We start from the raw sequence: 21,687 nt of genomic DNA, 5'->3' as shown, positions 1-21,687 counted from the left end.
GTGATCTGTTCATTGACAAACATAGCTATTAAAAGACTCACTGTATTAAACTTTGAAATGTGCATTGTTTTATCACAAAGGTGAGCTGAGATGTACTGAAGTTAGAGTCCTGTCACTCCTCATGAATTAGTTAAATGTTTTTGACAGTAAAATTATAGATGTCTTCTTGACAGAAGCCATGATTAATTTAAATATAATAGTACATTAATTCATATTAAGTTACATAAAATCAAAAGAATCCCAGGGCAACACAACACAAAGGGTTATGTTTCTATTTGGCAATGATAGATACTTTCTATAGTTTCTATTTTTTTGGCAGGAGTAAACATCTTTTATGGACAACTGATTATTTCAATGAAGAGTCCTTATAGAAAGAAGCCTTGAATTAAAAAATATTTTTTAAGAGTAAATCTCTTACCTTGAACTCATTCAAGATGCTTTTACATGCCCACCTACTCTTTCTTGACACAAGAGTTGTTTTTACTATTATGTCCATTAATGCCATTTGAGTTCAGCTTTCCTTCTCCCATTAACTTCTTGATAAAGTCGTGTGGCCCTTTTCCCATCAGCGGAGAAGGGTAACGGTATGAGCCTCCGATGCGGTCCCACAGAGTAAAGTACTGCCCGTAGTTGTAGTCAAAGAAGAGGTGGTGGTCTGTGTGGTGAGCTGAACCGTTAATGACCGGTTCCAACAGATTGGGCACACGGTAGTCGCCATCATGAATGGAAATGGTCCACACATTGACAAACACATACAGGACTAAGTACAGAACCTTGTGTAGAGGAAAGAAAAAGGGGTAGATGTGGTACGGGAGGCCTTGAAGAAATCCATCAACAGGATGGAAAGCGTGGCTGGCAAACGGGCTCGGAATCTTCCAAATGTGGTGTGGTTTGTGAAAATACTGAATGAAAAGTAAAAAGCGAATAGCAAATGGTCATTGTTTATATAAAGAACATTATTAAGATGAAAAGTGTAGCAAAAAGATGTTAAATTAAGCTAAGTGGGTGATTCTCACGAAACCATTGAAAACCACGGCACTAATGATTTTAGCTTTAAAATGTGTAATATAGTAACATTAAAAAGCATCAGAATTAACACAATACTGTGTTCTACCTTGCACAATGTGTGATTTCAACATAAGAATTTATAATTGGAAATTTTATCTCATTTTCTGCTGAAATTCTCATTACCGCAATGTGTCCGGCTATGTTTGAACATGCGTTATGTTGTAATTTAATCAAATTAACACAAAAATATTAAGAAAAAAAATAAATGGATGTTTTGCTAGACTACTTTAGATGACAGAAAAAATATTTACTGAATATTCATGTATAATAATAATGAAGAATTGTATGAAATGAAGAATGAAGAAAAATTAGGAAAATGATGTGTCCATGCCTGATGTTCTCATCCTCCGCAACACTTTTTGAGAACAGTTTAAGCACACATACAGAATTTTAATAAAGTTTGATTTTGAGTGACCAAGCACATGGACCAGTTACTTCAAGATGGCTACCAGGTAAGATCATTTTTTTTACAGTTAATTTGAAATATTGTCTTGTCAGAATGCTTACTCGACATTTTGATTATCATTACCGCAACAGATGCTTATTAAATGTTAATTTAATTAATAGAAGCATAATACTTTGATTTTAAATGCATGTGCAGAATCTCCAAATTATATTCTTTCAGGTTTGTCATGTCATTTTGAAAATATGTCAGTGTTGATGTTTTCTGACTGTTGCGGTAATGAGATTTTTTTGGACTCATTTTTTAAATTATGTTACAAAAAGTGTTAAATGGTAAGTAAAAGTTTTTAAATTAATGTTCGCATTTACTCCAGACTTTGTTTTTCAGTGTCTGGTGGGGAAAAAAGTAAATTTAAGCAATTTTTACATTTTCATGCTTGACATTTTTAAAACCAACTTTTCGTGAGAATCACCCAAGTACACTCATATGGGCATTTGAAACCATAATCATGGGCAGGGGAATGTTTAAAATTCCCTTGTCTCACATATATTAACTGCCTTACATAAACATGTATCTTAATTACCTTATATATCAACTTGTGGTGAAGAAATCTGTGAATCCAGTAAATACACATGTCAGTAAAAAACAGGAAGGACAGCATGCTGAAAATCAGCCCTGACCAACCTGAAAAACAAGCAAAAATAGTTGGAAATGGTTATCCACATAGCAACAAATATACCCATCACTGCCGTATTCTACAGTTGGGGTTATCAGATTGTCTGATCTAGATTTAATCATTTTGATTTTATCTGATTTGTATTTTTAAATCGCTTATTTATCTATAAACAACTATAACCCAGTTGATAAGCCTGTGTAGCACTGACTTATTATGAACTTTGACTGACATTAAAGGAAACAGCTCTGTTCTCTTACCAAGCGGCGACTCGTCAACATTGTCGTACAGTTTGCTGTAACCTCTGACCTCGGCAAAAAACAACGCCACTGTAGGAATACTAATCCAGGGTAAAGACCACAACGCATACTTTATTTCTCGTTGCACCTGGTTCTGTGGGCAAAAATAATAAAACACATTAATATACTCCGGTTATACTAAACGTAAGAAGATAGATGTGGATAAACCAACCTCCAAAAACTGAGGGTGTTGCTTTAATTTGTGGTCAAAAACAAAAAAGTAGCTTAAAGCACCCAGGCCAAGATACAGGATTGCAGCACCCAGGTTGGTGACCACCATTAAACCGATGATTTGGCGCAGAGGTTCATCCTCAGCCCATGATGATGGATACACATATGGAGTGAAGAAGTAATAATCCGCAACATTCAGCACAAGGTCCATCCTGACCCTAAGAGAGGTAAAATACTAAATTATTTTGGAATTAATTTTGTGTGTATGCATTTAACCTTTTCAATATTTTTCTTTCATTTGTGTATACTAATATTTCCCATGCAAAACGAGATAGATAGATAGATAGATAGATAGATAGATAGATAGATAGATAGATAGATAGATAGATAGATAGATAGATAGATAGATAGATAGATAGATAGATAGTAATAACAAAGTAATACGGTAAAAATGACACGTATTGTAATACTATAACAAAGTAATAGGGCAAAAATAATTGCGCAATACTGTAACCAATAAAAGTAACGTTATTCTTCACCAAGACAAAAACAAATATATAGAATGCGTGTGAAGTTTACGCAACTGTCACGTAACAAATGATCGTGTCTTAATGTCGTACATGTAGGAAAAGGTGCTCACCTGTCAAGGTGTTGTTAAAGACACCGCAGAGAAAGAAATAACAACAAGGTAAAACTCAGGTAGAGGGTCCAGTGCAGCACGCACTGCAGAAACCATTTGATACGCAACGCGCGGCGCAGCCAATAGCAGCTCACTTCCTCACGGCGCGAGCAGTTTCTTAACACGCTATTGGACAGTTCCGAGATCTGGTCATGGCGTTACAGTACAGTACACTAGGCGTGTTCATCTTCATGCGGCATTGCGCAGACCGACCAATGTATGACATTAGAGTACCGCGAGAGTCGCGGTACTGTGATGTCATATGAAGATTTGCCTGCGCAGCGCCGCATGAAGTTGAACACATGTTCGAACACACCTAATATTTATTTCCTTTAATTCGGTTAATGGAATTGCGTGTATGAATAGCGCAATACTGTTGGTAAAAATGTAAACGTGTATTTCATGGCAGGATAAAAGCAAATAAATATGTGTGTCGTCATCAGAAAGCGACATAACAAACTGCCGATTGCAAGACCGCGAGGGTGTGTGTTTTTCTTTTACCAAGAGCATATAATAGAGATTTCTTGATTTGAGTGCATTCTTTGGCGTTTTAATAGTCATTTGTAGACGTTTTTCAATGATGTTAATCTTGTAATTGTGTCTCAAGTGTTAAACATGGACAGCGAGGTGCAGAGAGACGGAAGAGTGCTCGATCTTACAGATGATGCCTGGAGAGAGGACAGACTGCCATATGAGGATGTTACTGTCCCACTGGTAATTCACTTTATTTGATAAATGACTGCGTATTACTTTAATTTATAAGAGGGCGATTCTTTTGAGTTCACAGCATGAACTACAAAGAAAAAATCATATTCTTACTTTTGTTAACACAATTCTTATTTTTATAACATAATTAACATCCTTAAAACAAAATATATTCTCACTTGAAGTAAACTCTGTCTTGATTTTATAGAAATCTAACAGGACTTAGCATAAAACAGGCAATAAAAGCTGTTTGCAAGCGGGGAAAGAAAAACAATCTAGTTATTCTTTTGAATCATATTATATTCTACCTCACTGGCTTTTTTATGTTTCAAGCAAAACATCACAAAAACTCTGTGAAATTCCTCCTAAAACCCACATGAAATTAAAATGAAACTTTTATACTCTAGGTTAAAGAATAAATATAAACTGCCTTGATCCAAAATTCATAGACGATATAAGCATTCAAAACCTACCGTTTTGCACTTGCACTAATTTAATGTCTAGGATTTTTATGACATCAAACTACACTTCAGCTTCTCATCGAATTTCCTGTCCAATCAAATGCTCTTTATCCTGCCCTCTACGTTGTATTACAGTAAATCTTTGCTGGACTGTGCCATAAATGAAACACAATTGGTTATTTTAGAAAAAGGGTTGGATGTTGTCGATAGTTCCTTTTTGTTCGTTATACTGACGTCACTACATCAAATAATGCTGCACATTCTAAGGGCGCAGTCATACCAAAAGCGCTTTAAACGCTTGCAAACGCAAGGCGCGACGCACTGCCTTTTTTAAAAAAAGAGCAGTGCGGCGCGGCTTTTCATGTTGCTAAGCAACCACCGAGTCAGCTGTCTTGTCAATCAAATATTGAAGCGTGAGCGCTCTTTTGCTGTTAACTGTCATATTAGCAGAAACTTTAAAAAGAGGACGCTTGCTCTGACCTTGTTTGAGGTTGAGAGGTGCATAAACAGGCAGGAGAGAGTGAGCGAGTGGAGTCCGGTTCTTCAAAGCAACTGTAAACTTCACTGACCACAACGTAAGGCCCGCCTCTCCCCTCATTCGATTGGACAATGGAAGACGCGAATGACGTCAGGCGCTTTCTCCGCTCTCAGCGCTCCTTCAAAAACGCGTGCGCGACAGGCGGCAGAAAACCGCAAGGCGCTCGGCGCGCATAAACAGCGCGCAAACGCGCCCTGCCCATAGAATATCATTCAAAAAAGGCGCCTGCAACTGCCATAAACGCTTTTGGTGTGACTGCAGCCTAAGGCCCCTCTTTAATTTTTGATTTAAGAATGTTTAGATCATAGTATTGAAGATTAAAACAGTAAGAAAATGTTTTGCAATGCACATATAGTTTTTACTCTATATAGGGCTAACATTTGCCACCAAAATACCCACAAGTCAATTTGATCTTTTCTTACCCAGAGTGAACTTCCAGAAGCAGAACAAGACAACGGTGGATCTACGGAGTCGGTCAAAGAGCAAGAGATGAAGTGGTCAGATCTCGCCCTTCAAAGTTTACATGAAAACACCCCAAACATTGGGACATAGAAGAGTAGGCGCTTTGTCCTGTTGAACTGATCTCCAGCCTTTATAATGATCCTGTAGGTCTCACACATGGGATCATTGATTCACGTTTTACAATTGAGTTATTGTTGCAGAGTTATGTATACATGTGAGCTGAAATAATGTTTTACTTGATATTTCCAATGTTGTTTGCATTCAAAATCTAAATAAAATATTTAAAGTAGATAAGTGCAATATGTAGCAATTTGGTTTAAAGGTTAATGGTGGTGGCTCAGTAGCCCTAATGTTAGTTGTACGGTTAAAAATCAATTGTTTTATAGACAGCCATCCTAAAGCAGTATGGGTTTGTGCATCAAGAACACATTGTTTATGTAGCAAGATTGTGAGCATTTTATATGCAGCTAATGAACTGATTACTGGAGAAAGTACAAATACCCTGGCTGGACCACAAAACCAGTCACAAGTGAGATGGAACATGATGTTTACATAATATCTTAATATTTTTTGCATAAAAGAAAAAAATATTTTGACACACATTGTTGGCTATTGTTTCAAATACACCTGTGCTACCTATGACTGGTTTTGTGGTCCAGGGTTACATAAGTGAAATAGCTCAGTGTCATAATGATTAAAAATGAAAAGAATAAATCGATCTCTCAGGCTAAACTAAATTTTATTACTCTAATAATTGTTATGTTTTTGTAGTAGCCAATTATGTAAGATAATACTTTATTGGTATTACAGAAAGGTGTGTTAAACTACATGGCTTCTTGGGAAAACGTATAGAGGTTTTAGAGATTATGATCTAGATTGGAGGTAATTTTATAACAGTATATATTATTTTGCAGCTACATTTATTCAAGGTGCAATGTGAGACTTTTAGAAGGATTTCTTGACAAAAAAAATGCAATATAATATACATAACTATATTATCAGTGGTGTAAAAAGACCTTACATAATGAACTGTATTGTTTTATTACCTTAGAATGAGCCGTTTTTATGTTTTTTTTGCCGCAGTACCCTTAAATGGACAAACTGCTCTACAGAGCGCATTTTATCCATACATTTTGTCTCAGATGATGAGATGTTTGTCCTGTGGAGGCTACCGTAGCTTCTCTCTGTGTTTCTAAATTGAGGTTGGTTGCAGTTCGCAATCTCACAGCTAGATGCCGCAAAAACATCACACTGGAACTTTAAATGAATATGGAACAATTAGCTGTAATGTTCTACATATGTTTTAAAATGGAAATATTGCAAATGTAATTTTTTTCTTTATCTTATTATTAACTCAGTATCAAAAACATTGAAAAAAAAGAAAATGCCCAGTACTGTATATAATAGAAAATGTGCATTCAAAGATGAATGTCATTGGGTTTAAATAAACCAGACTGCATAAATTTACAGCCCAAGGCCACCTTAAACGCTTAGGGATTGTTTCCGAGACAGGGCTTGTCCTATTCCCAGACTTAAGGTATGTTTATTATAACTAAGACCTAGTCCTGGTTTAATCTAAACCCTGTCCGGGAAACCGGCCCTAAAAGTAAATCTAATTGATGGGTGTGCAAATATGTAAATTCTGCCTCAAGATTTCAGTTTGGTCCCATAAAACAGATGTTACATGAGTGCCTTTATTTTTTCCACACTAGCCACCCAACCATTTCTTTTCACAGTCTAAAGAACAAACAAACGGAAACAAGAGAACACGGCAGATTGTTGTCGATCATAAAAGTGCCGGCAATGAAAATGAACTTCATAAGACTTCGCAAAACACAAAAACATATTATTTGGGAATCAACCACAAACATACAAATTATGCCATTTTGAGCTTAGGCTCACATTTGAATACTTCAACACGAATTAACTGGCATTTGTTATGAAATATTAATTACTGTCTGACAGAACAGTAACATGCAATGACTTGGCAAAACAACAACCAAAAATAACACACGGAAACACAGCTATTCCCAATCATAAAAAGTCATTGAAACAATTAAAACCTTGGTATCTCCATCTGAGAGATTCTTTCTGTGGGCAATGTGCTGTCGTTTACACTGTAAAAGCACAATTTTGTTCAATACAAGTAAATGTATGGAGTATACAAGCAAGTGGTTCCCATCGAAGAACGCAGTCGAAGTCTATGATAAACGGTATCTATGAGAAATTTGTTAATGGAGCTTGTTAAATATATGCAAGTAAGGTGCAGGTCTAACATTAAGTCAGAAACATTTTAAATCACTACATGTATCAAAATGTCACCGTCAATAACACATTTCTCCTGAATATGGGGAGAGAAATGTGTCTTAAGTCACTTCTTCACATTGGCACTTTATTCGCTTAACATGTGCATCATAATTCTCATTTATTGTTTGGTCCCTCCAACAATAAAGAGCAACCTACTGTATCCAACCACTTTTTAGTCAAATCTCATCATGTTTTTAAATGAATAAACAAATCCAGTTGCTTCTGATCAAACCCAATGAGACAATAGTAATGGCACAGTTTGGACAAACGATAAATGCACATTTTGGGCTCCCAACCTTCTAAAGGTAGAAGATTAGGGATTACTTGTACCACCTACTTGTGTTCACCGTGTGGAAAAGGTAGGAAGAGGATGACTAGAACAGTTTTTCATTTCTATGGTTACTGTAATGTCCAGAAAGTACACAATATATATATATCAATGTACACAGAACTGTTCTGTAAAAGATAGATTACATGCATTTCTAAAATGCAAACCTTTACACCCCGATTATACCCCATCCCAGGACTTTTCAAAATAATAGAACTAAAGGATCCTTTAATAACCAGTAGTTTTTTCCAGATATACATATCTCTTCTGGTTATGATTCACGTACCATTTGCCAATATCACAGAGTATCTACAGTATATGATGAAGTATGGTACATTCAGTTCAGTAAAAAGTCTTTCATACTTTGTACATTAAAAAAGCAAAACTGTAAAGAGTCAAAAGGCAGTCCACCGTCCTGCAGAGGCTGCTGAATTTAACTGAAATTTAATATCGACAGATTCGATATCGTCCAAAATCCATCCCATTTCCAAATCGCCTGCTCATTCAGCATTTACTTCTGCCTCGGGCCTTTGCGCCAAAAGCTCAGCTTGAATAAAGGCGCCCTGTCCCAAGGCAGTGGAGTATGCCCGATTATTATGTGGGGTTGAGAAACCAGGACTCTGGTAGGAACTGGAACCACCCCGATTTGCTTGTGAACTTTGGGACTGAGGTGCTGGGTGGTAGTCATCAAGGTTGTCGTAGTGCGACTGTACCGTAATGGTGCTTTGTCTTTGCGCCTGGTGAATATAAGATCCACTGTGGTGATCTGAGCTGTCTTGCAAATGGGGGGGAAGACTGGACTGGCTGTAATGTTGCCGATCTCTTACATTATGAGATCTTTCGGGTTTGGGTGGAGGTGCTGGCTTTACAGGACCTGCTTGTTCATCCTCACTCACCCTGCATATGTGCCGATCTAAATCTGATCTTTCGTAACGAGGCTGAGCGTTCCTGCTATCCGGGTGTTCCTGCCAATGTTTACTACTCGACTGCTTTTCCCCTGGTTCGAATTTAGGATCAATATGGCCGCCCTCTGGTAAGTGCATGTTTCGTGGTTGATGTGAATGGATGGATGAGTAGGTCCTAGTGCTGCCCTGTTTGGAGGCTTTGTCCCCCATTCCATTTCCCTGGCAATGTTTTTCCGTTTCCATATACATCAGGACATCTGGATCTGAGAACAAGTGCCTGGGAGCATGCTGAGGCCCAGAAGCTACGTTGTATCTGGTCTCCTTTCCCTCAGTAGCCATCAACACTGCTTTGCCAGGGTCTGATTTGCTGCGCAAGTGTAACGTGTCCATTGGTATATCCATTGGCAAGTAGTGTCCGACATTGTCATACTGAGACATAACAGAACCCTTCACCTTTTGCCTCGCTCGGCTTTCTCTGCGAATTGAGTGTACGCGGAACCTCTCCGCTTCCTCTGGGTCCCACGCCAAGTAAACACTCCCCTTTGAGCCACTGTAAGGAGGCATGTCCCTGCTAACAAAGCTGTGCTCCTTTAAAGGAATGATATGCCGTGAAAGGTAGTGATAGCCTCCGGACTTCCCTCCAGAGCGGCCAAGCAGAGGCGCAGTGTCCCGACCGCTGAAAGAGTGGACGTGTCGTAAGCGAATAGTACCGTAATGGTCCACATCGTAGTAAGGGGCTTCCAAAGTGTGAGAGCCAGAGTAGGGGCTGTAACGGTACTGAACTCTTCCGTTCTCGAAATAAGGCTGCAGCTGTGTCACATGATAGTCAGCTTGAGAAGACTGTTGGTGCGACTTGCAATGGTAGACTGGGCGCTGGTAGTAATAAAGTTCATCGTCTGGTGGAACCTCTGTTCTGGTAACTGGCACTGAGCGAATAGCAGTGGGAGGCACGTGTAGGGAGTGAACCCTGCGGATGGTAGGGTACACCGTAGGTCCATCTACTGGGCTGTAGGCGTGAGGGTGGTGCAGTGTGCTTGACGAAATGTATTCACCCCTCTGTGGGCCACGAGACTTGATGGACTGGTGGTAAGATCTGGGTCCGATGGTATTGTATCGGCCATCACCATGAGCTCTGTAAGAAATCTGCGGTTCTGATTTTGATACACAAGAAACATGAGGCGGAACGCTTTCTGGCCGATAATGGTAACTCACTGAGGACTGGCCTGAAGGGGTTAACCGCTGATGATAATATGCATCTGCTGTTGGCTCCAGTAGCGCTGTGTCTCCTTTTGAGTGGTAAATGTAACCGGACAGATGAGTGGAAGACCTGCGATGAGGTGGGTGAGATTGTGGAGGGGTCTCTTCCACTGAGCCTGATAAGACAGCATGGAAGTTGGCTGGGTTTGCCGCCTCAGTGTTGCAGAGAGCAGCCATAGCTAGCTTACTATCAATAGAGCGAGCAGGAGGTGTTGGAGGTGTCACTCCATGAGTATGGTGTTGAGGAGCATCTGCTTTCGGAAGGACAGGCTTTATGGCTTCCCATGGTTTCTCGATAGGGTCAATAGGCGTTGCAGGGGTAGGTGCAACTCGAGCGTTTGGTTGTGATTTGGGTTGAGACTGAGGCTGTGCTTGTGACTGAGGTTGAACTTGAGACCGAAATGTTGACTGAGGCTGAGTCTGTATTTGAGGCTGAGGCTGGAGAATTGCAACTGGTTGCTCTGGTGTTTTGATGGATTTTGTTGGCAAGACATTTTCAACTATGTGGATCTAAAGATCAAGCACAAAAAAAAACACTGTTATTGTCTTACACATTTCTCTTTGGTACTTGCATATAATAGCAAATTACTTTTGTAAGTTTATATAAATGGTAACAAATTGAATTAAGGTAGTAGCACGCAGCAAACCAAAGTATTTTTTCTTGTTGTTATTTAGCATTGTTGGTGCTATCACCATAACATCACTACTGCTAAAGGGGGGGCACGGTTCACAAAGCCCATGGTTCAGTTCGTACCACAGTTTTAGGGTTTTTAGTTCTGTATGGTTCTTCTTCTTGTTTTTTTCTTTTAATAGTTAACACTCCAGCATATGATATATAGCTTAATTATTCACAATTTAGGATACAGTATTAACAAAATTGTTATATCATGTAATCATGCAAAAACTGAATGTGACTTGACTTTAAGCACATTATTGGGACCATCTCTGAGGAAAGCTAGGTGAGATTTTGATGCAGTAAGAGAGAAAACATTGATGACGTGCTTTTTTTTTATGTGTATGCCATCTCTATGATAACTTATGTGTCTTTTTAGCACATAAAGATTGAACTTGAAGTTTCAGGTGAATCTAGCCAAGCATGACGTCCCATCACGCCGGCACCCAGTCTGTGCATCGTGTATAAACACCTCCCCAAACGGAGGCTCGCACTGTGGAGCCAGACGAAATATGGGCACGATGCTACATTGTGCATGCGTCGAACCGTGCGACACACCATACCGAGACAAGCTTACCGAACGGTTCGGATGTTTTTTCATGTACCGCGCTACCCCCACTACTGCTCTCTCTGTTTCCCCGTGCCTAAATGCTCCCTACTTCCTGTCTGGCTGGCTGTTGGTCAGTCGGCACCCGATTGTCAATTTACAAGCTCTATATGGGTGAAGACCTGTGGCATGAACTGCTTAGACAAGTCTTACAAAGTTAGTCATCACATTTTATTTTTACTTTTTCAAGTCAGTTATAAAAAGGTAGATTGGTCTGATTTGAAGCCGAAAAGTAATAGTTTGTCAGATTAGTTCTTAAGACACAGTCTTACCTTAGTGGCTATGTTTATGCAACTGCTACTGGCTTATAAAAAAACAAAGCATAGAGACAGAGCGCAGTTATGCAAATTTGAAAACCACGCCCACCGGGGGGGAATTCAATCCAACCGTCTCCATTGACTTTGTATTGCGAGAAGCCGCCTCCTTGTCATTTCTGGCTTATAACAAAAAACTGAATAATGCCTAAAAGCTGCTGTGTGACAATATGTACAGCTAACAAGCCAAAGAACCCAGAAATAAGTTTTTATAAGCTGTCGAGCCGTAAAACCCAGCCTTTAAGGAGAATAAAGTGGATCGCCGACTGCGTTTCCCCCTGGTGGACGCAGTTCTACTAATAGAAGTACTATGAAAAGTTGCCTGTATCCATTTTTGTGTCTTTAAGCGCTCGGTGTTTGGGGTCGACAGCTTATAAAAACTTATTTACAGATTAAACTTAAAAACAGAATAATACCTAAAAGCTGCTGTGTGACAAGGTGTACATCTAACACGCCAAAAAAATAAATAAATGATTTTTTATAAGCTGTCGACTTCAAAAAACGAGCGTTTAGACAGAAATGGAAACAGGCAACTTTTCATAGTACTCCTATTAGTAAAACTGCGTCCAATAGGAGGAAACGTAATCGGCGATCCACTTTATTCTTCTTAAAGACTGGGTTTTACGGCTCGACAGCTTATAAAAACTTATTTCTGTGTTCTTTGGCTTGTTAGCTGTACATATTGTCCCAAAGCAGCTTTTAGGCATTATTCAGTTTTTTGTTATAAGCCAGAAATGACAAGGAGGCGGCCTTTTGCAATACAAAGTCAATGGAGACAGCTGGACTGCCCTCCCCCCCGGTGGGCGCGGTCCTCAGGTTGTGACGCGCTGCGCTCTGTCTCTATTATCAACAACCTAATAAATATTAATAAGCTAAGCCATTGTACATAGAGACAGAGCGCAGTTATGCTAATTTAAAAACCACACCCACTGGGGGGTGACTTTGTATTGCAAGAGGCTGCCTCCTTGTCATTTCTGGCTTATAACAAAAATCTGAATAATGCCTAAAAGCTGCTGCGTGACAAGGTGTACAGCTAACAAGCCAAAAAACCCAGAAATAAGTTTTATAAGCTGTTGAGCCGTAAAATCCAGCCTTTAAGGAGAAAAAGTGGATCGCAGACTACGTTTCCCTCTAGTGGGCGCAGTTCTACTAAGAGAAGTACTATGAAAAGTTGCCTGTTTCCACCCTTGTGTCCCTAAACGCTCGTTTTTTTGGGCTCGACAGCTTATAAAAACATATTTCTGTTTTTTTTGGCTTGTTAGCTGTACACCCTGTCACACAGCAGCTTTTAGGCATTATTCTGTTTTTTGTTATAAGCCAAAAATGAGAAGGAGGCAGCCTCTCGCAACACAAAGTCAACGGAGACTGTTGGATTGTTTCCCCCCCGATGGGCGTGGTTTTCAGGTTATGACGCGTTGCACTCTGTCTCTATATGATTTTATTATATTTTCTTCTTCATCAGTTTTCATATGGACTTTTACCATTTTTGACATTATTCCATGTGATAGATAACATGCTCACCTCAGAGCTGGGTTGTTGAATGAAAGGTTCCTTGTTGACGGTTGGTGTGTTGGCTGCGGTAGTGGGTTTAGTCGTGCTCACAGGTGTCTGGCCCACAGCAGGCTGTTGCCTCTCTGGGCTTTTCTGTATCTGAGAAACTTGATCTTTAGAAGACTGACTGTCAGGTAAAACACTTTGGTTTGGGGTCACCATTGAAACAACATCTTGACTGCTGCAAGAAGTGCTGGGTGGCTTTCCACTATCAGCTGTGCTGAGGTGCAAGCTGGCCGAGCGAGTCACTTTTGTAGTTAGCGTGGAGGGTGGTGAGGATTGGATTGCTGAAGACTTTGTCACCTCTACTGCAGCTTCTTCCAGGGATGGCTGTGACTGCGAGGAAAGAGGCTGCGGCCAGTCCAGAGTTTCCAACAACTCCTGCGGCCTAAGAGGAGAGACCGGCGTTGGGGGTCCAGAGGGTCGCCTCTGTGAGAGAACGGTGGCCTGCTGGGCAGATTCAGCTAGAGCTAGTGCAAGCATGCGGGCGGCGTTCTTTGGTGGAGGAGGGGGAGGGAGCAGGGACACAGAGCTGGCAGGGACATTGCCCTCTGGCAAATCCAGAGTTACAGATCCTACAGATGGACAAAATAAAGGGAACTCAAAACAAGGAGAAGGCAGGCTAATATTCACAAGCAGGAATGAGAGGGAAATGTTAACTCTACAGACTCTGGACAGATTTCTCTACATTGAGGGCATTGGTGCAAAGTGTTACTGATAAAAGCTTGGTGAACTAAACCTGAAAAATCAAATAGTTACCTTTTCAAATTAAAACATGGCATACCATGCATCAATTTATAGAAATAAAAAAAGAATACATTTAAGCAAGCATACCCCTGTTTCAGCTTCGCTTACCTGGCTGCTCCTGAAAGCAGGTGGTCTGTGGTGGCTGTGAACATTCAATGTTTGATATGTCTTTATTCTCAAAGGTAGCAGCTTTAGAGAGAAGCTCTTGTTGAATAGCTTCACTCAAAGGCAGGTCAGTGGTTCTTAAAAGAGAGCTCAATTTGGCTGGCGAATCGAGCGGAGATGAAGGGGACGAGGCTTGAAGCGCAGCACTCTCAGGCCCTCTCCTTATCATGGAGGCAGCTGGTTCGGTTATGCTTAAAGGTGTCAAAGCAGTTGACTTCTCACTGACCTCAACGGACTGAACTGCAATTTTCTCTGATGCAGAGGGCAGTTTATTAGTATCCCCTAAGGCCGGACTGTGTTCTGGAGACTGAGAATGACTCGTAACCTTTGCTCTCACTGGTGAGATAGGACCTGAGCCGCTGGCGCTACCCGGGCTTCGCTTTAGACTGCCCGCATCTGTGTCAAGCGAAAAAATGGAAGTCTCTGCAAGAGGAAGGCTACACTGGAAAGACATGGGGTCAAAGTCTAGAGAGGCCATGCCGATGTCAGGGGGGCTAAGGTCCACATCATCGGTGGAGCGCGGAGGGGAGATGAGGGCAGGCACACAAATTGGACCATCATCGCCATCACTGTCCCCTTGACCCAGGTTGTCATAAGAGTTACAGTGTTGTCTACTATCTAGCAGTTCACCGTTGAAAGAAGCAGACAGGGCATCACTGCTGGATCGAGGTCTGCGCGGTCTGTACATTTTAGACTCTCCTGTGGGATAGGAAGCAGAAACATTAGTACTACCCAATGTTTTACATATTACCTTTTATGTTAAATTAGACCATTTCACACATCCTGGCAATGCAGTGTGCAAGTGCACCCATTGCATGCATACAGTGCATTCAGGCTTTTTAAAATTGATCATGCTTAACCCATTTTTGCCATGCATTACAGACACACCAACATCATTTTCTACTCTGTAAATCTGACTGAATCCAAACAAATTAAGCAGTTTGGGGCTAGAGCTATAACTGGATTAGTTACCATTTTGATTTAAATGTAATCTCCTTCCTCATGTAAATTAGATTATAACTATCAGCTCTGTAATAATGCTGTAATGGCCTACTCCCCATAACCATTTTACAATCCATGGCCATTATCGCAAGAAATACTCATAGTAAACCCAGTAATGGCTTTATTGTCTGTATAAAGCCACAGTAAAAGCACTGTCGGTGTAAAAGCACAACACACGCTTGCTGTTATGCTTTTTTGCCACTTATACATAGCAGACACAGTGTGTGAGAAATAGGCCTATGTATACTACTACCTTCGACATTATGTAAAGAAGTGAGAGACTCTTCGCTTTTTGCTGATCGAAGAGTTGCAGTGTCTCCTCTTCCTCCTGAAAGGTGAAAATGAAGTGACATGAGAAATAAATAGAATTTACTTGTACATGAAACAAATGTTGAGGAATAAGGCTCAGATGCAAAAGCCGCTAAACGCCACCTTTGTCAAAAACAAGATAATAATAATACTCTCGGCACGTATAATGTGGCACGTTCTGCATCTGAGCTGTATGTATACATGAATATCAGATGACGTCAACTGCGTACGTCACTCACTTCTCAAACTCGTCTGCCGCCCTCTTGAGTACCTGATTCGGCAAGATCGATACATCAGTCTATGTGATTCTGTACTTTGTTTTACATCAAATATTCAATCATCATTCATAAACTTTGCATTATTTGAAAGCTAAAACACTCAAGATTCATGTTCTGAGCTTTTTTGCCATCAATACACTGGAGTGAAAAGGATTAAATAAAATGCAGACATACCCCATATTAGTATAAATGTTGTTACTCACATATCTTGCCATATGGTTCTGATCATTTCTGACATATCCAAAAAACTTCAGTGTACACTGCAACGTAAGGGTCCACTCTTCAAAATGCATCCCACATTTGAATCCAAAACAACGAAAAATAGTGAAAAATCCCGCAAGACTCTCGTTTGTTTACATGCGTGCTGTTTACATGCATTTCTGCTTCGTTAAACTGTTCCGATAAATATTCTGCATTATTTTTCTGTTTTGTCCAATCAGATAAGGTTTGAGAACTTAAAATGGAAGCGTACATTGGGCAAGCGAGGTGTCATTTTGCGCACCCTCGCTTTTGACTAGATGAAGCCAAAAAAAATGAAGCCAGCCATTGCCCATCCAGCAAAGTTCTGATTGCTGGGGGTAGTAACCAATCATGAAATGATTAAAAGGATTCAACTTACGTCAGAAAAATTTACCTCTGCTTACACATGCAGAGACATGCGTGCACAGTCTGCTCACCCGAATACTTTGTTTTGGAAGCATAGTGGGCCGCTAGCCTCTCACAGAGCCGCTGAGAAACCTCTCCAGAGGTTAGATATAATCTTTATCGTGGATTGTTGACTTCAGATGACTTTTTTGTGTTGAGAGTGTTTTGGAAAAGGTGATAAGGAGCACAATCGAGGTGCAAAAATACCAGATTGTATAAAAATGAAATTGCGTCGCAGAGTTGCGCCGGACTGTGGAGCGGCGCTCGAATAAAGTAAGTTTGTATTGTTATGTTCATCATATATTTACATTTTTTTTCATGTTAGCTGTTTTTGATTATAAAAATAACAGTTGAGATGACTAAGACACGAGACACATGGGCTCATTTTTTTATGTGGCTGAAAATATGCTGTAAATCGTAGTTAGCTAGCTATAGACAGTACACGGTAGGTACTCAAGATGGCGGCAGGCAACTGGAATGACGTATAAGGTCACATGACTGATAATCATGTATATGAAAACAAAGTGGCACAATACTTACCAGCCAACGCCATTGCCTTAAGCTCATTCGGTTCACTGGGATTGCGATGTAGTTTGCGTTTAGACATCGAGGAAGATTTGCCAAGGTTAAAAAACGACCGCCAACTGCCAACTGGAGACTTTTTGGATTTTATGGGTTGTCTTTTCCTAAAAACAAGCAAAAGTAGATATAAAACCTATCTTTATGAGAATAACAGGTGCACCAATTGGTCTCCTGGCTCTGTACAGCCACAACATAAATAAGTACAACATAAAGATAAGGTTTTAAAGCTTGCAATATACCTCTCAGTGGGGAATTCGATGACTGTGTGGAATTTTCCCTGCAAGGCTGCCGGTCCTTCTCCTACTTCAATGTACTTGCTGTCAGCAGTGATGGGGGAGTTGATTTGGGCTTGAGTGCGGGCTTGCGCCTCTTCTAATGTAAGCAGCTTAGTGGATGGGGATGGCACCAGCAATGATTTAGGACGAGACAATGAATTGTGTCCTAAGACAAAACAATTGATAAGGCCATGTATCCATTTGAAGAGTTTAGACATAAAAAAATAGAAAATATACAAAATAAAAAATGTTTTGGGTGAATACCTGTTCCCTCTCGAATGAGTGAGCTCAGTTTGGGGCTGAAGAGAACATCCACATGGTTAAGGATAAACTCTACCACAACAGATTGTATTCGCACCTCCATGAATGCCGCCGTTCCACTGAAGCAAGCCGATTCTATTTGCTTTGACCTTAATAAAGAAGGCAAAAATTAGTTATGGATACTATTACATGTGCTATGTTTTATAATATAAAATCATGCAGAAATCTTACCTCAGTAGGTTGGGGGCCCAAACAATGGCCAAATTCTTGGTGTGCATGTTTGTTACGTAACTAAAGGTGGCCAGGTGTGACAGATGTCTCATAAGAAACTCTAGAGTCCTTAAAACAAAAGCATAAATACTGAAGTTAGATGTTTTAATAATAGATGCTATTCAAACTCAGCATACTGGATTAGATTTATGAATGACCACTGTTAAAATAATAGTCATGTATACATTTAAACTGAATTAGCAATTGATTAGTATCCTTCAGGCAAAAGATTAATACAAAGTCAATGTTGATAAATGAGGTTGTGTTAAAGACTGAACTGCGAATCCTCCCAAAGCCTGCAGAGGGCGCTGTGGTCATTTACCAACCTGTAATGCGGAGGCGGCAGCTGCTGAATGACATCATGTATTTTGATCAACCTCTCTTCATCCGTGGCTGCTGACACGGCATCCTAAAAAAGGAAAAGAGGGAGTGTAAATAAGGGTCACAATTCAGCCATTAAAAATACTCCCAAACCCTGGCCTGCTAAACGGGTGCAGGTCCGCACTGTGTTTCTAAGTGGATAATAGCACACGATCAGTCTGCAGTCCATTCTCACCGGCTCTATAGCAACCTGAAAACATGTCCTCTTTATTCTGGTTGTTTTCAACTGCAATGACTTTCATCTCAGTGTTTTGTTTTGCAAGCATGTGAAACAGGGCACAAGAAATGAATTCTGCATACTCATTAAAACCAATTAATAGTACTCTGTGAATACTGCACAGGTTTTCCAGTCATAGATAAGAAGACACCCACACATAGCCACAATGAGAGTAGAACTAAAAAGGTTTTGATATCGTAAGTATGGGCACGTTGTTCTAATATAATAGGTGCTCTCGCTCCAGCAATATTTATATGATAAAGCGTACGTGTATCTGAGAAATGGGCTCTTAATCGTCTACCTTTGTGGAATAAACGCTTACCGAGAATTTCTCATACAGCTGGTAGGTGAGAAGTGGGTTGGGAAGCTCTCGAAAGTAAAGCTTGCACAGGGAGCCCACACAGTGTATGTCCTGGATATAAACATCTTTTGTCAGATCTGGGATCTGTTCAGAGTCAAATTCATGCCTGAATAGAAACAGACACAAAAAATTACATTACTGTCTCTGTTGTGAATTTAAATCAGAACCAGTGTCAAACAAGTCAGCCAAAAAATGTCATTGCTGATACCATTATCTAGAAAAAATACAGTAGATGTTCGCTGTCAACAATAGAAATGCACACATAATTGCTGAAATCAGCACTTATTTTACATTACATTTACCTAAAATTCACTACAAAACTGAGTAATAGCTTAATGTAGATTTTGTAACTGGCATGAGGGAAGGGTAAGGTTTCAATTAAATTGTCAATGCTGATATGAATAGATTAAAGGACACATATTATGCAAAATCCACTTTTACAAGGTGTTTGGACATAAATGTGTATTAGCAGTGTGTGAACACAACAACCCTACAATGAAAAAAACACCCACTCCTTCCTTTCTAATCCCCATTAAACCAAAGCAGTATCATTAGACATGCAGTTCTGATTCTCTTGTTAATGTGATGTCACAAAAACAAAGCCACGACCACTGACTGATTTTACCCAAAAGCTTTTTTAAATGTGTTACCACTAATGTGGCTAAAGATACTAAATTTGGGTGTTTCTCGTGAAATTAGACTTATGAGGTGTCATGAAACATTTTGATAAAAAAGTAAATGAAAAGTAAGAGTTTCAAAATAAGAAGCATACGGCTACAAACATCTCTTCATGTACTTTTTGTTGTTTTTTTCCACATTTAAGGGGAAATTTTTCATTACCGCAATGTGTCCATGTCTGGATTTGGGTTCTTTGACATGGCAATATTTATAATTAAAAAATCTAAAAAATAAAAAGCTTTAGTGCATGTTATACTATAAACATTTACAGTAAATCATCTTCCGCAACAATTTTCAATCATTGTTTAAGCCTTTAAGGAACTAACATTTAAAAAAAAATTGTTGGAAGGGACAAAATTGACTGTGACACTCAAGATGGCTACCAGGTAAGCAGTTCTTACATTTTCTCTCCAGATAAAAGTTGAAATTTTGTTTGTCATAGTACCTAGACAACTCTACTTTAGTTCTCATTACCGAAACATGAGTTTGTAAATGCATATATTTTATGTAATATTGTGTTGCGGTAATGATAATTTTTGATATTGATAATCTAAAAAATTTAAATAATGATATAGGAAATATTTTTTTAAATCCTCTAAAAGTAATGGTTATAGTAAGTTCAGACCTTAATCTTATATGTGCAAAAAAAAACAAAAAAAAAAACAATTGGCTTCAAGGGCTTTTTAAAAATTCTGATGCTGGACACCTTCTAAATATGGATTTTGTGAGAATCACCCTATAGTATTCACAGAAATCAGATTTCTTTTTTTTACCAAAAGCACTCACTGTCTATTGGTAAAGGAGTGAGGAGCAGTAGGTCATTTGCATTTAATGGTACAGAGATAAAAACAGCGCTTTTTTGCTCCCACCCAAATAGGGGCCTTTAGGACATGCTATAAAAAATCTGTGAGATATTTTGAGTTAAAACTTCACAGGCACATTCTAGGCACACCTGGGACTTATAAAAATGGGCATAATATGTGCCCTTTAATAAATAAACTAGTTTAGAAAATATATTAGTTTTTTAATCTCTTGTAATTTTGGTTAGCATTTTGGACATGATATAAAAAATCTGTGGGATATTTTGAGCTGAAACTACACAGGCACATCCTTAGGCACACCTGGGACCTATATTACCTCTTGTAAAAATTGGCATAATATGTGCCCTTTAATAAATAAACAAGTCTAGAAAATTTATTACTTTTTTAATCACTTGTAATCATGCCATTAAGGATTTTTTGGTCACTAAACTTTGATCTTTAAGAAAGTTTTCTCTGGCTACAATAATAAACCCCCATCTAATCTCTACGGTTCCCTCATTTCCTCTAATATCAGAAATCATACAATTTGTAACGGGATTGTGTGTAATTACAATCAGCTTTATATCCAGTCATTGCATTAAAAGTTATACAGTATGATAAATCCTAATCTCTGCTACTTGTAACAGGAAGTGGGTTTATGTCCTACCGCAGCTTCTGAATGTTGGATGCGATCCCAGAGAGACGGTACATTCCATCAACCACTCCATGCTTCTCAATGAACTCAGTGCAACTCTTGAGTACCTGTGGGACTAGAGGTTTAGATAAAATGTTACTGGAGCATCCTTTTTGGCACGTAATGTGCAAGATTTGTCAAAATGCCAGTGAAACAGAATTGTGCAGCCAGTCTACTTGGAATTTGCATAATATAAATAACTTGGACGACTGCGGCAGCATAGCACTGGGAGAAGCTGGCTAACTGGACTTGATTATTGGATAGCAAGTCTATACATGTGAAAAAGTTTATTGGCTTGCATTTGCTTCAGTGGCACTATGTATTTATACAATTCGAACTTGATCTTGCAATCGTGCAATCCCTGACCATCCTCCCGTCCTGCCAAACGTTATCTGGCTGATGAGAGAGTCTCTCAAAGGCAGCTGTTCATCTACATTCCTTACATTGCAGTCTAAGCACAAAATCCCTGAGAAATGCAGGAAAACTCTTTCTCTAAGCTCACGAAAACCATTCAATCCTTTCAAAAATGCAGCAATGATTGGCAAATATGCTACTGTGGTATGATCACAACCTAATAACACAAAATATGAGTGATATATTACTAAAAATGTCTATAAATTA

The 21,687-nt window shown here is 39.4% G+C and overlaps 3 protein-coding genes across 14 annotated transcripts in view; 1 reads left to right on the top strand and 2 right to left on the bottom strand.

Moving 5' to 3' along the window:
- Positions 1–301: 301 nt before the first annotated feature.
- sc5d (sterol-C5-desaturase) lies at positions 302–3,411 on the bottom strand. Its single transcript, XM_055180757.2, has 5 exons — positions 3,255–3,411; positions 2,616–2,832; positions 2,405–2,537; positions 2,055–2,155; positions 302–902 (listed from the first exon to the last, which is right to left on the bottom strand). The coding sequence occupies exons 2-5, from the start codon at positions 2,823–2,825 to the stop codon at positions 453–455; spliced, it is 894 nt and encodes a 297-aa protein (XP_055036732.2). The 5' UTR covers positions 2,826–2,832; positions 3,255–3,411; the 3' UTR covers positions 302–452.
- A 226-nt stretch (positions 3,412–3,637) lies between these two features.
- On the top strand, positions 3,638–5,753 carry anapc13 (anaphase promoting complex subunit 13). The gene is made up of 3 exons (XM_055179479.2): positions 3,638–3,775; positions 3,901–4,007; positions 5,424–5,753. The coding sequence occupies exons 2-3, from the start codon at positions 3,909–3,911 to the stop codon at positions 5,547–5,549; spliced, it is 225 nt and encodes a 74-aa protein (XP_055035454.1). The 5' UTR covers positions 3,638–3,775; positions 3,901–3,908; the 3' UTR covers positions 5,550–5,753.
- A 1,382-nt stretch (positions 5,754–7,135) lies between these two features.
- Positions 7,136–21,687, bottom strand: part of arhgap32b (Rho GTPase activating protein 32b) — a 102,556-nt gene continuing 88,004 nt past the window's right edge. For 10 of the 12 annotated variants that reach the window (XM_055179469.2, XM_055179472.2, XM_055179471.2 and 7 more), the window contains 11 exons: positions 21,040–21,142; positions 18,856–19,000; positions 18,262–18,344; positions 17,897–18,004; positions 17,669–17,814; positions 17,369–17,570; positions 17,088–17,233; positions 15,566–15,643; positions 14,257–15,012; positions 13,372–13,976; positions 7,136–10,766 (listed from right to left, as the gene is read on the bottom strand). In XM_055179469.2, coding sequence (XP_055035444.2) covers positions 8,595–10,766; positions 13,372–13,976; positions 14,257–15,012; positions 15,566–15,643; positions 17,088–17,233; positions 17,369–17,570; positions 17,669–17,814; positions 17,897–18,004; positions 18,262–18,344; positions 18,856–19,000; positions 21,040–21,142 — 4,544 coding nt within the window. In that variant the 3' untranslated portion in view covers positions 7,136–8,594. The remainder of the gene's footprint in view (positions 10,767–13,371; positions 13,977–14,256; positions 15,013–15,565; positions 15,644–17,087; positions 17,234–17,368; positions 17,571–17,668; positions 17,815–17,896; positions 18,005–18,261; positions 18,345–18,855; positions 19,001–21,039; positions 21,143–21,687) is intronic. The other 2 variants (XM_055179470.2, XM_055179474.2) reach the window with 1 other exon arrangement.

Source organism: Misgurnus anguillicaudatus, chromosome 9 (genome assembly GCF_027580225.2).
Source record: "Misgurnus anguillicaudatus chromosome 9, ASM2758022v2, whole genome shotgun sequence".
NCBI classification, from domain to species: Eukaryota; Metazoa; Chordata; class Actinopteri; order Cypriniformes; family Cobitidae; genus Misgurnus; species Misgurnus anguillicaudatus.
This window is presented reverse-complemented; position numbering and strand designations above follow the sequence as displayed.

Coding starts and splice junctions, on each gene's coding strand:
- sc5d (XM_055180757.2), bottom strand. CDS start 2,825: ATGGACCTTGTGCTGAATGTTGCGGATTATTACTTCTTCACTCCATAT. Junction 2,538..2,615: donor AACACCCTCAGTTTTTGGAG/GTTGGTTTATCC, acceptor TTTTGCCCACAG/AACCAGGTGCAACGAGAAAT. Junction 903..2,054: donor ACCACAAGTTGATATATAAG/GTAATTAAGATA, acceptor CTTTTCATTCAG/TATTTTCACAAACCACACCA.
- anapc13 (XM_055179479.2), top strand. CDS start 3,909: ATGGACAGCGAGGTGCAGAGAGACGGAAGAGTGCTCGATCTTACAGAT. Junction 4,008..5,423: donor AGGATGTTACTGTCCCACTG/GTAATTCACTTT, acceptor TTTCTTACCCAG/AGTGAACTTCCAGAAGCAGA.